This window comes from Bombina bombina, chromosome 1 (assembly GCF_027579735.1).
Source record: "Bombina bombina isolate aBomBom1 chromosome 1, aBomBom1.pri, whole genome shotgun sequence".
NCBI lineage: Eukaryota > Metazoa > Chordata > Amphibia > Anura > Bombinatoridae > Bombina > Bombina bombina.
In genome coordinates, this window is record NC_069499.1 from 457058019 (window position 1) to 457076421 (window position 18403).

An 18403-nucleotide genomic window follows, 5' to 3' on the forward strand; every position below is an offset into this window, starting at 1 on the left:
TAATACATTTATTAGAATAGCGGTGAGCTCCGGTCGGCAGATTAGGGGTTAATAATTGAAGTTAGGTGTCGGCGATGTTAGGGAGGGCAGATTAGGGGTTAATACTATTTATGATAGGGTTAGTGAGGCGGATTAGGGGTTAATAACTTTATTATAGTAGCGCTCAGGTCCGCTCGGCAGATTAGGGGTTAATAAGTGTAGGCAGGTGTCGGCGACGTTGTGGGGGGCAGATTAGGGGTTAATAAATATAACATAGGGGTCGGCGATGTTAGGGCAGCAGATTAGGGGTACATAGGGATAACGTAGGTGGCGGCGGTTTACGGAGCGGCAGATTAGGGGTTAAAAGTGTAATGCAGGGGTCAGCGATAGCGGGGGCGGCAGATTAGGAGTTAATAAGTGTAAGGTTAGGGGTGTTTAGACTCGGGGTACATGTTAGGGTGTTAGGTGCAGACGTAGGAAGTGTTTCCCCATAGGAAACAATGGGGCTGCGTTAGGAGCTGAACGCTGCTTTTTTCCAGGTGTTAGGTTTTTTTTCAGCTCAAACAGCCCCATTGTTTCCTATGGGAGAATCGTGCACGAGCACGTTTTTGAGGCCGGCCGCGTCCGTAAGCAACTCTGGTATCGAGAGTTGCATTTGCGGTAAAAATGCTCTACGCTCCTTTTTTGGAGCCTAACGCAGCATTTGTTTTAACTCTCGATACCAGAGTTAAATTTATGGTGCGGCCAGAAAAAAACCCGCGGAGCGTTAACAGCCCTTTTACCGCCGAACTCTAAATCTAGGCCTTAGTATCTGATGTGCTAATTTAGCAGTACATGTGAAACAAGTCTTTAGTTATATTTCTTAACTTATGATTTGTAAAAGCAAACTATTTAGAGAAACTGACTGTGTGAGGCTGACAGCAAATTAGAGCTATGTGCAAAATTATCATCAACCCTTTGTGTGAAATTCAAACATGAGTGTACCGTTCCTTTAAGTAGAATTCCTAAAGACTATGGGCCGGATTCTAAAAAAACTTTCCTGCACGGACTGAAACAATTAGCTTATTTTACTGAGCACTATACTGTAATGTAAGTGCCTCTCCTGCACATAAATAATTTTAGTAAACTCCCCTTAATGGGGTACAGTGTTCACAAAGTAAAACAATCCCTGAGGGGCCTCATAATACTGATGAGACATCTTATAGAGTCTTATCAGATTTGGGGCCCTACATGCATTTTATCATCTCCCTGTATGCAGACTGTATTGAGTGAAAGATAGTGTAAGCCCCCCTTTAGCATGAAATGATCCTAAGGGTTTATGACCTTAGGATCAGTGTGTATGAGAGTGTATCAGCTGCAATTATAAGGGAGGTGACTTACCCACAGATTAATGGTGATATCAGCATATCTTCAGCCCTATTTTTCCCTCTGGATCCGAACCTGCCCAGCGCTCCCTCCCTGGTGGTTAGCAATCGGTTACGGCTCCCATAATAATGCTAGTGTGTGTGTCAATGGCTAGAGTAGGGTTAGTTGACCAAGGTTGCTAAGTCTGGAGATTGTAATTTTCAACTATCCAGGTTCTAACATGCTGTATGACTTGCTGGCCCTAGTTCTTAAAGGGACATGAAACCCCAAATGTTTCTTTCATGATTCAGACGGAGCAAGCAATTTAAAGCATCTTTCCAATTTACTTCTATTATTATTTGTTTTTGTTTTCTTGGTATCTTTTTTTGAAAAAGCATGAAGATAAGCTCAGGAGCATGCATGTTTCTGCAGCACTATATGGCAGCAGTTTTACACCGAACCTCAGATGGGATGAAGCCTGGCAAAAAGGATGAAGTCCAAAACGGACCCTAAGACAAGTCATCACCTCTCCAACACCAAGCTAGCGATGGACTGAAGCAGGTCTTAAAGGCACGACCTAAAGGGGCAAACCTTAAGGTAAAGTCTACCTGGCTAGGAAGGCTACATTAATATCCAGGGAACCAACCTGGTGCCTTCACTAGAGAAACTCTGGCCTAGATCCATCTCTGAGGACCGAAGAAGACAGAAAAAGTCCCAAAAATCAGACGATACTACCGTAAATCAACCAGCATCGTCAAGCCATGGGAACTATCTGTTACTATAATCAGGTCACTGTCCAATGAACCCCAGATCCCAAACAGAAATAAGATTACTGGGAGAGACAGTCTAAAGGGACCGGATAATACCCCCAGAGGAAGAAAAAAGGAAATATATCCTTCTCAACAGTGATCCTGTAGTGCTTCCAAACCAAACCCGAAAGAGAAAACTTATATTCTCCCCAAAAAGAAGGAGCCAAATTAAGCTCTGCTAGAGTACCCTAGAATCTAAATAGGATTGGAGACCCGTCCCTATACTGGACCCTGAAACAAACAGTGTAATAAAAATATTCTCACACTGCAAAGGTACTCCAAAAGACACCTGAAAAAACTTCTCTCTCTCTGCCGAAAGACAAGACAAAAGAAGAAAAACTGCCCAGAAAGGGAGGACGTGTATCCTATCTCCAGTCCCTAGGACCCCTGGAACCGATATGTTTCATAATCAAACGCCCTTACAAGATAGATCCTAAAACAGGTCCTTTCTGTCATCAAGGTTAGATGGACCTGCTCAGTCTGGGCTGGAATTGCTAGAACCAACTCCTTCTCTCGAGAAGAAGTTAAGAGTACATAACCGACATATCTGTCAGTGCAACTCAAGGGCTAAACCGAAAATTCTTAAATTACAGCTTCTGCTAGAAGACTGCGAACAATCCATGACTCGAAAATGTCGAGGGAACCATCACCTCGAACTGAATCGAGATGCTTCCATAGGAAGCCTCCAGAAATATTGACAACCAAAGTTGTCAGCTTCTAACATCCCATATGATGAAACGTCTTCCTAAAAAGAGTTTCTACAACAACCAAGAGCTCTTAAACAAAAAGCTATCCTAACCGGATATAAAAGAAAATAGGCTAGTGCACAAAAAGTGATAGCCAAGAAGGAAAGTGCAAAAAACAGGTCCTGCCTACCCTACAACCCAAAATCCCCTGTAGAGCTCTGGACTGGGATTCTAAAAATAAAAATAAAATAAAATGTGTAGACAAGAAAAGAATAGGAACTCCATCCTTCTCCACTCGTCTAATCAAGATCGCTATTTGATTTAGAGGACAGAGATTCGACTAATGGATCAGTACTAGGAGTCTCTAACATCGCCAAAACTTCTCTCAAAAGCAAGCGCAGGATTGCCATTCTAAATCTAAATGCTAAATCCTCTTCAGTCGGAGGAATCAAATCAACAGACTCTGATGCTGGAGGTCCTACCTCTGAAGCCTCAGAGGGAACCGCATCCCCAGATGACTGATCAGATACAATTGTCAATTTACACAATGGATTCTGGGCAGGGGTGCATGGATTAACCCTTCGCTTGCTCGTAGCAGGAAGAGGCAAAATCAGTAAGGCCGTAGAGATGGCCATGCGGAACTGCGCAGTAAACTATGGTGGAAAAAAAGGCCCCTTCAAGTGAAGGAGCAGTGGTAGCCGGGGAAACTGCATGTGTAGGAACAGAAGATTCTAGGGAACATACCTCACGGAATGAGGAATCCTCAGAGGCGGAAGGCTCAGTGATCACTAACATCTCAACATTGGTTGATGAGAACATCCTGTTGCGACATACGGAACATAATTGAGAGGGCTGGACTACCCGAGCCTCCTGACAATATACAAAGGTATCAAATTCAGTATTAGAGGGATCCCCCTCTAAATTATCAGAATCCACCATAATTTGTCTAATTATAGAAAAAAACAACTGGCACCTTATACCCCCAATGGCTGGGGCACTTACCACCTCCTATGAGCCAGACAGATAGAGAAAATCGCTCCTTGCTGCAGACACATGGTCAGGAATAGGAAATGGGAAAAAAACGTGATCATTCCCAGTCACCCGGTGCTTCATGCAGGACCGCCCCTGCAAAGGAAAAAGCGCGCCAGCTTAAAAAAACTGTGCAGCTCCCAAATATAATAAAAATATATAACCTGTATGTTCCGTATCAGCCTATGAGCCCAAACATCTTACACACAAAGCAGTCAAAATCACATAACAAACATGATTAAACAACCCCACTGTTCAATAATCCCCCTCAGGGGATATTAACCCTTGATTACATACAGATAAAAAGAGTACCACTGTGACCCTGTCTTCTATCGTTAACATATGTATAAAAAATGAAACAATCTTACCGGAATCTATGCCGTGGAACAGAAACACTGTCCTTCAAGTTTGACAGATTGCAGCAGCGCATCTGACATGGACTTGAGTAAAGAAAAGCAGGCAGCAAAACTCGTCTTGCTTAGGAGCTGTTAATATGAGTCTGGATGGTTTTGCAGAAAGACTCTCCCTGCATCTCCAGACTCTAACTTTCATCAATGCTCTCACTGAGAGGCTGACAACACTACTTAAAACTCCAGTCCCTTCTCCAAGGGTACTACCTTCCATAAGGAACTACTCCTAAATCTTCTTACACTTCTCTGCCAACCTCCTGTGATGAAAGGCAAAGAATGACTGGAGGATGAGAGAAGTGGGGGAGGTATTTGGAGGAGGTATTTAAGCCTTTGGCTGGGGTGTCTTTGCCTCCCCCTGGTGGCCAGGTTCAGTATTTCCCACAAGTAATGAATGCAGCTGTGGACTCTCCTTGTATTAAGAAGGAAAAGTATTTAATATTGCTTTTGATAGCTATTCATTAGTAATACAATATTTCTGTCAATGTGATGTACATTCCTGTTTGGTTATGCTTAACATATAGTTTGTTTTTTAAGGATTAATTATGCCTATACTTCAGAATATCTGCAAATTTTTATCTACCCACAAATCTGTTTATGTTTATGTATTTGCATTTTAAAATTGAGACAGCTAGGTACAGAGCTATTGAACCCCATACAGAAAAGTTAGGCTGAATAAATATAGGGCATATTGTTGTCAGTGTCTGTAATTTTGTAGCCACTTTTGCACTGCTCCAGTATGACCCTGATGTAATGCTGCCACACAGAGCCAGGGAAAAGGAAGGTTGTTTACAAGTACCCTCATTTTTATGTCTTTGCTCAGTGTACAAGTCAATTTGCCTATGTTACTTACAAATAACAACATGGTAATGCTTTCATTTAAAAGGACATTTACTATAATGGCTGCCGGCAGGAGAAGCATCAGACCTGGGCAGAGAAAATGTATTAATAAGGTCAGACAGCAACGTTTGTAAGGAAGAAGTAACAGTAGAATCAATTGTGCAAGAAATATTAGAGAACTCCTTAAAATCATATTAATAAAACCGTATACAATCCCAGTTATTTTTTAATTCTCTCCCTATTTGGTCTGTTCCCAACACACCTGTTTTAACATCAGAATGATTACAATGCAAATGATAACACCATTTGGAAAAATATTGGATCAGATATTGGAAAAGTCACCCATACAATGCATGGGTGGCATGATCTTTAGTGATCACAATCCCCTGATCAGAAGTTATTAGCAACTAAATGGACACATCAAATTCAAAACCAAAAGGCACTTGATAAATGTTCAACAGCCACAGATCAACCAATAACACACATCAGATAAACAATAATGATATCAGTCACAAATCTGTGCATGATCTGACCCTAAAAACAAGATGACAAGTTTGATTTATGTCAAATAAAAAAACAATACTTAATACCTCATCCTCATCAATTAATGGAACAGTCTAGTGAAAATTAAACTTTAACGATTCAGATAGGGTGTGTAATTTTAAACAACTTTCCAATTTACTTTTTTAAAAAAAAAAAAAATCAAATTTGCTTTGTTCTCTTGGTATTCTTTGTTGAAAGCTAAACCTAGGCAGGTTTATACGCTAACTTCTAAGTCATTGAAGGCCGCCTCTTATCTCAGTGCATTTTGACGGTTTTCACAGCTAGACAGTGCTAGTTCATGTGTGCCATATAGATAATGTGCTCACTACCGTGGAGTTACCTATGAGTCAGCACTGATTGGCTAAAATGCAAGTCTGTCAAAAGAACTGAGATAAGGGGGCAGTCTGCAAAGGCTTAAATAAAAGATAATCACAGAGGTAAAAAGTATATTAATATAACAGTGTTGGTTATGCAAAACTGGGGAATGGGTAATAAAGGGATTATCTATCTTTTTAAACAAACAAAAAATGTTCAAGTAGACTGTCCCTTTGAATGTAAAAACACCAGGGAAAACCATTTCAATATAAACACAGCTGCAACATGCAGAGATAGATTGTCAGGAGAGGAGAGGATACTGGACCAGCAGAATAAGAAGGAATATCCTAGTCAGTTGGTGAGAGCAGATGGGCAGTTTGAAGGGAAGTATTTTTCCATGCATCAATTTGATTTTTGGTCATTCACAGCCATAAACAGTGCAAATGTGGGAAATATTGAAGGTTATCAAACTTGGCTGTGTTTGAAGCTGTACGATTGTGATAGTTTTGTTAAAAGAAATATATTGGATAGTTTCTTTAATATTAAATGAGGATTTTGAAAAGAATGGAATTGACCCATATAGTTATTCCTATCAGAAGTCTATTTCATCTATCAACCAATTTTTCTAATTCCGTTAATAAGGATATGGACAAATACATTTACATATTAAATAACTATAGAAAGATGTGCAAATATAAACACACATACTTGAATGTCCTCTCATAAATGTGCAGCTCAAATTTATTTCTACTAAATTTATAAATCATTTTAATTATCGATTTTACTTCAAATTTAACACATCTAATGCAACATCAATATGAGAAAAGCAGAATACATATGTGTATGTATTATAAGGTACAATAAGTTCAAGATTGTAGAATTGTGGTTTATATTATCCTCACAAACTTTTTTTCTTAATACACATAACATTTTTAATTAAGAAGTACTAGTGCACTCACTGTAATAAATATTTCCTACATAAGAATTTAGGTTAATGTTCATCTACCAAAACATGAAATTATGTCTTCAGGTATTCATGATATTTGTCTATTAAAGGGGCAGAGACAGGTGGAATAAACATATTCCACCTGTCTCTGCCCCTGTAATAGGTGGAATAAACATAGGCCTAGATTTGGAGTTCGGCGGTAGCCGTCAAAACCAGCGTTAGAGGCTCCTAACGCTGGTTTTGGCCGCCCGCTGGTATTTGGAGTCAGTGATTAAAGGGTCTAACGCTCACTTTTCAGCCGCGACTTTTCCATACCGCAGATCCCCCTACGCCATTTGCGTAGCCTATCTTTTCAATGGGATCTTTTTAACGCTGGTATTTAGAGTCGTTTCTGAAGTGAGCGTTAGAGCTCTAACGACAAAATTCCAGCCGCCTGAAAATAGCAGGAGTTAAGAGCTTTCTGGCTAACGCCGGTTCATAAAGCTCTTAACTACTGTACCCTAAAGTACACTAACACCCATAAACTACCTATGTACCCCTAAACCGAGCTCCCCCCACATCGCCGCCACTCGATTAAAATTTTTAACCCCTAATCTGCCGACCGCCACCTACGTTATACTTATGTACCCCTAATCTGCTGCCCCTAACCCCGCCGACCCCTGTATTACATTTATTAACCCCTAACCTGCCCCCCACAACGTCGCCGCCAGCTACTTAAAATAATTAACCCCTAATCTTCCGACCGCAAAGCGCCGCCACCTACGTTATCCCTATGTACCCCTAATCTGCTACCCCTAACACCGCCGACCCCTATATTATATTTATTAACCCCTAATCTGCCCCCCTCAACGTCGCCGACACCTGCCTACACTTATTAACCCCTAATCTGCCGAGCGGACCTGAGCGCTACTATAATAAAGTTATTAACCCCTAACCCGCCTCACTAACCCTATAATAAATAGTATTAACCCCTAATCTGCCCTCCCTAACATCGCCGACACCTAACTTCAATTATTAACCCCTAATCTGACGACCGGAGCTCACCGCTATTCTAATAAATTGATTAACCCCTAAAGCTAAGTCTAACCCTAACACTAACACCCCCCTAACTTAAATATAATTTACATCTAACGAAATAAATTAACTCTTATTAAATAAATTATTCCTATTTAAAGCTAAATACTTACCTGTAAAATAAATCCTAATATAGCTACAATATAAATTATAATTATATTATAGCTATTTTAGGATTAATATTTATTTTACAGGCAACTTGGTATTTATTTTAACTAGGTACAATAGCTATTAAATAGTTAAGAACTATTTAATAGTTACCTAGTTAAAATAATAACAAATTTACCTGTAAAATAAATCCTAACCTAAGATATAATTAAACCTAACACTACCCTATCAATAAAATAATTAAATAAACTACCTACAATTACCTACAATTAACCTAACACTACACTATCAATAAATTAATTAAACACAATTGCTACAAATAAATACAATTAAATAAACTAGCTAAAGTACAAAAAATAAAAAAGAACTAAGTTCCGATCAGCCAATAGAATGCGAGCTCAATCTGATTGGCTGATTGGATCAGCCAATCGGATTGAACTTGATTCTGATTGGCTGATTCCATCAGCCAATCAGAAAATTCCTACCTTAATTCCGATTGGCTGATAGAATCCTATCAGCCAATCGGAATTCGAGGGACGCCATCTTGGATGACGTCCCTTAAAGGAACCGTCATTAGTCGGGAGACAACGGAAGAAGAGGATGGATCCGCGTCGCCTGCTTCAAGATGGACCCGCTCCGCACCGGATGGAAGAAAATCGAAGATGCCGCTTGGAGAAGATGTTTGCCGGTCCGGATGTCCTCTTCTTGCCGGATAGGAGGAAGACTTTGGAGCCTCTTCTGGACCTCTTCAGCACCGGGTGATGGATCGCCAACCCCCGCTTGGGTTGGATGAAGATGTTGGAGCCAGGACGGATCGGTGAACCTGGTATGGTGAAGACAAGGTAGGAAGATCTTCAGGGGCTTAGTGTTAGGTTTATTTAAGGGGGATTTGGGTTAGATTAGGGGTATGTGGGTGGTGGGTTGTAATGTTGGGGGGGGGTATTGTATTTATTCTTTTACAGGCAAAAGAGCTGAAATTCTTGGGGCATGCCCCGCAAAGGGCCCTGTTCAGGGCTGGTAAGGTAAAAGAGCTTGTAACTTTTTTAATTTAGAATAGGGTAGGGAATTTTTTATTTTGGGGGGCTTTGTTATTTTATTAGGGGGCTTAGAGTAGGTGTAATTAGTTTAAAATTGTTGTAATATTTTTCTTATGTTTGTAAATATTTTTTTATTTTTTGTAACTTAGTTCTTTTTTATTTTTTGTACTTTAGCTAGTTTATGTAATTGTATTTATTTGTAGGAATTGTGTTTAATTAATTTATTGATAGTGTAGTGTTAGGTTAATTGTAGGTAATTGTAGGTAGTTTATTTAATTATTTTATTGATAGGGTAGTGTTAGGTTTAATTATATCTTAGGTTAGGATTTATTTTACAGGTAAATTTGTTATTATTTTAACTAGGTAACTATTAAATAGTTCTTAACTATTTAATAGCTATTGTACCTAGTTAAAATAAATACCAAGTTGCCTGTAAAATAAATATTAATCCTAAAATAGCTATAATATAATTATAATTTATATTGTAGCTATATTAGGATTTATTTTACAGGTAAGTATTTAGCTTTAAATAGGAATCATTTATTTAATAAGAGTTAATTAATTTCGTTAGATGTAAATTATATTTAAGTTAGGGGGGTGTTAGTGTTAGAGTTAGACTTAGCTTTAGGGGTTAATCAATTTATTAGAATAGCGGTGAGCTCCGCTCGGAAGATTAGGGGTTAATAATTGAAGGTAGGTGTCGGCGATGTTAGGGAGGGCAGATTAGGGGTTAATACTATTTATGATAGGGTTAGTGAGGCGGATTAGGGGTTAATAACTTTATTATAGTAGCGCTCAGGTCCGCTCGGCAGATTAGGGGTTAATAAGTGTAGGCAGGTGTCGGCGACGTTGAGGGGGGCAGATTAGGGGTTAATAAATATAATATAGGGGTCGGCGATGTTAGGGCAGCAGATTAGGGGTACATAGGGATAATGTAGGTTGCGGCGGTTTACGGAGCGGCAGATTAGGGGTTAAAAAAAATATGCAGGGGTCAGCGATAGCGGGGGCGGCAGAATAGGGGTTAATAAGTGTAAGGTTAGGGGTGTTTAGACTCGGGGTACATGTTAGAGTGTTAAGTGCAGACGTAGGAAGTGTTTCCCCATAGGAAACAATGGGGCTGCGTTAGGAGCTGAACGCTGCGTTTTTTTTTTTCAGCTCAAACAGTCCCATTGTTTCCTATGGGGGAATCGTGCACGAGCACGTTTTTGAGGCTGGCCGCGTCCGTAAGCAACTCTGGTATCGAGAGTTGCATTTGCAGTAAAAATGCTCTACGCTCCTTTTTTGGAGCCTAACGCAGCATTTGTTTGAACTCTCGATACCAGAGTTAATTTTATGGTGCGGCCAGAAAAAAGCCTGCGGAGCGTTAACAGCCCTTTTACCGCCAAACTCCAAATCTAGGCCTTATATTTTAGGGGAAAAGGTAACTTTACATTAAACATATAAATGTAAGCCTGCATTGTTAACCAATATTTTCTTTTTTATTATTCAGAGAAGGGACAAATGTTTGGGTGGTTTAAAAAATAGCAGAGGTCACTCATGTCTTGTATACATACATTATTTTTTTCACAATATGGATGCATTCATATAACACAAAGCCAGAGCTTATATAACTTATGTCTCTACCATTACAAAGCAAGCACACAGTGCCCCCTCTCACAAAGCATGTGAAACCTGCTGTATTTTTCAATAACAGAGATATTTATCAGCCTGCACTTGTCTTGGGGCAATTATTTTTTCCACCCTAAATCGATGCACTTGGAAAGTTTACCATGACATATTTTCAGCAGAGCTCAAACTTCATATTCACAACGTCAGCTCTAGATAACACTTTTAAATAACAGCAATAGAGAGTGGAACTGAAATACTCTAGAGTTTTTCTTATTTTCCAGACACCTTTGTCCTCATTTCCCTAACACCAGGTGACATTACATTTGCAATGCAATATTAAAGACTATTAAAAAAAAAAAGCAACAGTGGATTTTTACCAGTGGTCCATTACAATCTCTGAGGTATTCGGTAATGACAGTTTGATATTTTAGAACCCCTAAATAATTTTGTATCTTTCTGGGTTGGTGTAATGAACCCTCAGTGAGAAATGGTACCTATATTATGTACATACCATTTTCTGGGGTCCACCTAACCTTCTATTATAACCTGTTGTTTAAGTACCTCTAACTGACCCTCCCTGAAATATCCCCCCCCCCCCACTAGTAATCTATAGCCTCTGGGACCAAATTAACCCTCACAACAAAGGGCCACTACTCTGAATGTAAGTCCTTACTTCTGAAACCACCTACTAGAATAAATACTAACTGTATAAACAATAACTGTGACCAACTAACACTGCATTAACCCTTAATTTGTACACCCACCGCTATACAATACATTAACGCTAACTGTAAAACCACCAGGGGGCACCAAACTATTTATAATGTTTGTAATGTTCCCCTCAATCCAAAGTACTCCCACCACCCAATCAACCCTCCCACCTACCACCTAAAGGACTGCGGCCTCCTTCCTCAGCCTCTTACAGACATGAAGGTTCCCTAAAACAATGCAGTCCTCAAAGTCTGAGACCACAGACGAAAAGGTTCTTTTAATTTGCAGGTACTTTTTGTGACTTGATGCATCACCTGATTTAACAGTTTAAAACCAGCCAATAATTGTCAATTGAAAGAAATCATATTATATTAAACCACATAAGCAACTTGAAAAATGATAGAAGAAAAAAAATACTTACAGCACTTTTACCAGTGCCAGTATTCCCCACCACAAAAACAGAATGTCTTACTGCTAGAAGTGCTTCCAATTGTGTAATCTAAAAAGAAATGTAAATATGTTATATATATATTCATGCCTCATGTATTTGTGTACATTCAAAACAATGGTCTTTACCTTCTTTTAACATTCATAAAAATGTGATTGTTTTATTATAGGTTTATGCCACCTTTATAAAAATGCAGTTATTGGAGTAATTAATCTTTATGTTCATCTGTTTTATGTAAGATAACGCCAAATTCTTTAGAAATCAGCAAAAACACTGTTAAATGACAATACTTTACTTAATATCTACTGCAATTTCTTCACATTCATAGCATAACAGCACAGATTTTTTAACCTTACTGGGACATTAAGCATCTTTCATTTTGAGTAAAAATTGTGCTTCTCCTATATTAACTAGAGTGTCCATGAAGAAAATTCATTAAACTAGGTTTTTCTAGATGTAGATATCTAAGGTTGCATTATTTTCTTTTTGGCACACTCTTACTTCAACAGAGTAGACGCCTATTCACCAATGAGATGAGGCCTCACTTTAAGTCTTATGGACAGGAACTGGATAAAACATTTTTTTTTAAATAAAATACAAATAACCAACAAAAAGGGTTTGGTGAATATTTCTGCAGTACTGATAACAAACCAATTTACACATGGGTGTTTGAAGGACGGGTCAAGAGGGAATTTACCTGCTTTTATCTAAGCTTGCATCTATGCATGAGTCTGCCTGAGCTACGTTCATTTAGATAGTCTGGCACGTTTACTTCTATTGTTTTTTTTGGGGGGGGGGTTGGCTCATATTGTCTTATTTTCATTTAAAGCTGTATGACAATCGTTACTGCTGTTTATTGCTTATTTGTAACTGATCCATAAGGTATGGTACTGTATTTTAAAATGGTACGAGCGTAAGCCGACGCACAAAAAGATGACTTCTAGCACAGTTAATGCTTTTGCAGGAGCGATAAATAACGCTCTACTCATACTCTAGCCCTTTTTTGGTTAACAAAAATATAAGCTTTCAATCATATTAGTCCCTCATCATCAATTACTGATCATGATTTACTTTTGCCCTAACTATAATTTATTTGAAGCTCTGTGAAAAGCCTGTAAAGAAATAAAATGTCAGTTACCACCTTGTAGGCCTACAATATTATGGAAATTAAGCTTACAGAAAACCCCATGTTCTTTACAACCAAAGGCTCAGTAGCCAAGCCATTATTGCAAGAGTTTTCTAGTCTTAAATAGGCTCTGGGACAGAAAACTTTAGAACTGAGAAACAAAGTAGTGATTTTGTGATGCCAGAATAACTAGATCTAAAAAAACATAATTTATGCTTACCTGATAAATTTATTTCTCTTGTAGTGTATCCAGTCCACGGATCATCCATTACTTATGGAATATATTCTCCTTCCCAACAGGAAGCTGCAAGAGTCCACCCACAGCAAAGCTGCTATATAGCTCCTCCCCTAACTGCCATATTCAGTCATTCGACCGAAAACATGCAGAGAAAGGAAAAACCATAGGGTGCAGTGGTGACTGTAGTTCAAATGAAAAAATTACCTGCCTTAAAGTGACAGGGCGGGCCGTGGACTGGATACACTACAAGAGAAATAAATTTATCAGGTAAGCATAAATTATGTTTTCTCTTGTTAAGTGTATCCAGTCCACGGATCATCCATTACTTATGGAATACCAATACCAAAGCTAAAGTACACGGATGATGGGAGGGACAAGGCAGGTACTTAAACGGAAGTTACCACTGCCTGTAAAAAACCCTTTCTCCCAAAAATAGCCTCCGAAGAAGCAAGGTATCAAATTTGTTAAATTTGAAAAGTATGAAGCGCAGACCAAGACTCCGTCTTGTAAATCTGTTCAGCAGAAGCCACATTTAAAAAAGGCCCAAGTGAAAACCACAGCTCTAGTAGAATGAGCTGTAATCCCTTCAGGAGGCTGCTGTCCAGCAGTCTCATAAGCTAAATGAATTATGCTTTTTAACCAAAAAGACAGAGAGGCTGCTGAAGTCTTTTGACCTCTCCTCTGTCCAGAATAGACAACAAACAAGGTGAACGTTTGATGAAAACTGTAGTAGCTTGTAAGTAAAACTTTAAAGCACAAACCACGTCCAATATTGTGTAATAGACGTTCCTTCTTTGAGGAAGGATTAGGATACAAGCATGGAACAACTATCTCTTGAGTGATGAACTTGTTAGATACCACCTTAGGAAAAAACCCAGGTTGGTACGCAGGACTACCTTAGCCGTACGAAGGACCAGATAAGGAGAATCAAATTGTAACACAGATAACTTGGAGACTCTACGAGTCGAGGAATTAGCTACCCAAAAGGAACTTTCCAAGATAAAGATTGATATCTATGGAACAAAAAAGGTTCAAACGGAACTTCTTGAAGAACCTTAAGAATCAGGTTTAAGCTCCATGGCGGAGCAACAGTTTTAAACACAGGCTTGGATCTAACCAAAGCCTGACCAAATGCCTGAACGTCTAGAATACCTGCCAGACGCTTGTGCAAAAAAATAGACAGAGTAAAAATCTGTCCCCTTTTAAGGAATTAGCTGACAACCCTTTTCTCAAAAACATCTTGGAGAAAAGATAATATCCTGGGAATCCAGACTTTACTCCATGAGTAACCCTTGGATTCATAACAATCAGATATTTACACCATATCTATGTTCAATTTTCCTAGAGACAGGCTTTCATGTCTGTATTAAGGTATCAATGACTGACTCGGAGAAGCCATGCTTTGATAACATCAAGCGTTCAGTCTCCAGGCAGTCCATCTCAGATTGATTCTATTTAGATGGTTGAAAGGACCCTGAGGTAGAGGGACCTGTCTCAGAAGCAGAGACCGTGATGGAAAGGATGACATGTCCACCAGATCTGCATACCAGGTCCTGCGTGGCTACGCAGGCGCTGTCAAAAACACCAAAGCCCTCTCCTGCTTGGTCTTGACCTCCGGAGGAAATCCCACTCCCTCTGAAGAAAAGTCTGACGACTTAGAAAATCCACCTCCCAGTTCTCAACACCTGGGATATGGATAGCTGATAGACAAGAGTTAGTCTCTGTCCAGTGAATTATTGTAAGACTTCTAACATCGCTAGGGAACTTCTGTTCCCCCTTGATGGCTGATGTAAGCCACAGTCGTGTATATTGTCCGACTGAGTATGATGTACCTCAGAGTTGCTAACTGAGGCCAAGTCTGAAGAGCATGGAATATCACTCCCAGTTCCAGAATATTTATTAGAAGGAGGGTCTCCTCCTAAGTCCACTATCCCTGAGCCTTCAGGGAGTTCCAGACTGCATCCCAACCTAAAAGGCTGGCATCTATTGTAACAATTGTCCCATATGACCTGCGAAAGGTCATACCCTTGGACAGATGGACCCGACATAGTCACCAGAGAAGAGAATCTCTGGTCTCTTGGTCCAGGTTTAACAGGGGGACAAATCTGTGTAATCCCCGTTCCTCTGACTGAGCATGCATAGTTGCAGCGGTCTGAAATGTAGACGTGCAAACGGTACTATGTCCCTTGCCGCTACCATTAAGCCGATTTCATTCATGTACTGAGCCACCAAAGGGCGCGGATGGGATGAAAAAACACGGCAGAAATTTAGAAACTTTGACAACCTGGACTCCGTCAGGTAAATTTTCATTTCTACAGAATCTATCAGAGTCCCTAGGAGGGAAACCCTTGAGATTGGGGATAGAGAACTCTTTCCTTGTTCACTTTCCACCCATGTGATCTCAGAAATGCCAGTACTACGTCCGTATGAGACTGGGCAATTTGGATGTTTGACGCCTGTATCAGGATGTCGTCTAAATAAGGGGCCACTTCTATGCCCCGCGGTCTAAGGACCGCCAAAGCGACCCCAGAACCTCCATAAAGATTCTTGGGGCTGTAGATATCCCGAAGGAAAGAGCTACAAACTGGTAATGCCTGTCTAGAAAGGCAAACCTGAAAAACGATGGTGATCTTTATGCATCACAATGTGAGGATAAGCATCCTTCAAATCCATTGTAGTCCTCTATTGACTCTCCTGGATCATAGTTAAGATGGTACGAATAGTTTCCATCTTAAATGACGGAATTCTGAGGAATTTGTTTAAGATCTTTAGATCCAAAATAGGTCTGAAGGTTCCCTCTCCTTGGGAACCACAAACAGATTTGAGTAAAAACTCTGTCCCTGTTCCTCTCTTGGAACTGGATGGATCTCGTACACAATGTAAGAATGCCTCCTTCTTTATCTGGTTTGCAGATAATTGTGAAAGGCGAAATCTCCCCTTTTTTTGGGGGGGAATCTTTGAAATCCAGAAGATATCTCTGGGATATAAATTCCAATGCCTAGGGATCCTGGGCATCTCTTGCCCACGCCTGGGTGAAGAATGAAAGTCTGCCCCCTATAGGATCCGTTACCGGATAGGGGTCCGTTCCTTCATGCTGCCTTAGAGGCAGCAGCAGGCTCCTTGGCCTGCTTATCTTTGTTCCAGGTCCGATTGTCTCCAGACCGCCTTGGACTGAGCAAAAAGACTCTTGTTTTGCCTTAGAGGAAGAGGATGCCACACCTGCCCTGAAGTTTTTAAAAGGCACGAAAATTAGACCTTTTTTTTTTTTTTTTTTTTTGGCCCTTGATTTGGACCTATCCTGAGGAAGGGCATGACCTTTTCCTCCAGTGATATAAGCAATAATCTCCTTCAAACCAGGCCCGAATAGGGTCTGCCCCTTGAAGGGAAGTTAAGTAGCTTATTTATTAAAGTCACGACAGCTGACCATGATATAAGCCATAGCGCTCTGCGCGCCAGTATAGTAAAAAACAGAATTCTTAGCCGTTAGTCTAGTCAAATGAACAAGGCATCAGAAAACAAAGGAATTGGCTAGCATAAGCTTGTCAAATATATTCATCCAATGGAGTCGCTTAACTGTAAAGCCTCATCAAGAGACTCAACCCAGAACGCCGCAGCAGCAGTGACAGAAGCAATGTATGTAAGGGGCTGCAGGATAAAACCCTGTTGAATAACATTTTTTATCCATTGGATCTAAAAAGCACAACTGTCCTCGTCAGAGGTAGTGGTACGCTTAGCTAGAGTAGAAACTCTTCTCTCCACCTTAGGAACTGTCTGCCAGAAGTCCCGTGTGGTGGTAACTATTAGAAAACATTCTTCTAAAAAATAGGAGGGGAAGAGAACGGCACACCTGGTCTATCCCATTCCTTATTAAAAAAAAAAATGTAGTAAACCTCTTTAGGTATTGGAAAAACATCAGTACACACCGGCACTGCATATTATTTATCCAGTCTACACAATTTCTCTGGCCCTGCGATTGTACACATTCATTCAGAGCAGCCAAAGCCTCCCTGAGCAACAAGTGGAGGTTCTCAAGCATAAATTTTAAATGTAGAAATATCAGAATCAGGTTAAATCATCTTCCCTGAGTCAAAAAAAAATCACCCACAGACTAAGCATATTGTGAGGTAGTATCATACATGGTTCTTAAAGCGTCTGTATGCTCTGTATCTACCCCCAGAGCTAACTGCTTTCCTTTAATTTCAGGTAGTCTGACTAATACTGCTGCCAGAATATTATTCACCACCTTTGCCATGTCTTGTAAAATAAACGCTATGGGCGCCCTTGATGTACTTGGCGCCATTTGAGCGTGAGTCCCTGAAGCGGGAGTCGAAGGGTCTGACACGTGGGGAGAGTTAGTCGGCATAACTTTCCCCTCGACAGAATCCCCTGGTAAAAGAAACGCTATGGGTGCCCTTGATGTACTTGGCGCCATTTGAGCGTGAGTCCCTAAAGCGGGAGTCAAAAGGTCTGACACGTGGGGAGAGTTAGTCGGCATAACTACCCCCACGACAGAATCCTCTGGTGATAATGTTTTTAAAGACAAAAAATGATCTTTATTGTTTAACATGAAATCAGTACATCTGGTACACATTCTAAGATGGGGTTCCACCATGGCTTTAAAACATAATGAACACAGAGCTTCCTCTATGTTAGACATGTTAGAACAGACTAATAATGAGACTAGTAAGCTTGGAAAACACTTTAAATCAAGTTAACAAGCAAATATATAAAACGTTACTGTGCCCTTAAGAGAAACAAATTTTGTCAAAATTTGAAAAACAGTGAAAAAAAAAGGCAGTAAAACAAACGAAATTTTTACAGTACATGTAATAAGGTAACAGAGCATTGCACCCACTTGCAAATGGATGATTAACCCCTTAATGCAAAAAACAGATTAAAAAAAAACAACATAGACGTTTTTAAAAACAGACACAACAAACTGCCACAGCCAACAGTGGGAAGCTTCAGTTAACTGTTTCTATGCAAAATTTAAGCCAGCCATGTGGAAAAAACTTAGGCCCCAATAAGCTTTATCACCAAACATATCTTAAAAAACGATTAAACATGCCAGCAAACGTTTTAAAACACATTTTTACAAGAGTATGTATCTCTATTAATAAGCCTGATACCAGTCGCTTTTACTGCATTTAAGGCT

At 39.9% G+C, this 18403-nt stretch overlaps 1 protein-coding gene across 1 annotated transcript in view; it reads right to left on the reverse strand.

Annotated features, from left to right (window-relative positions):
* LOC128658546 (dynein axonemal heavy chain 11-like) overlaps nucleotides 1-18403 on the reverse strand; it is a 1692686-nt gene that overhangs the window by 838862 nt on the left and 835421 nt on the right. The window contains 1 exon segment of the mRNA XM_053712841.1: nucleotides 11858-11935. Within this exon segment, the coding sequence (XP_053568816.1) occupies nucleotides 11858-11935 (78 nt within the window).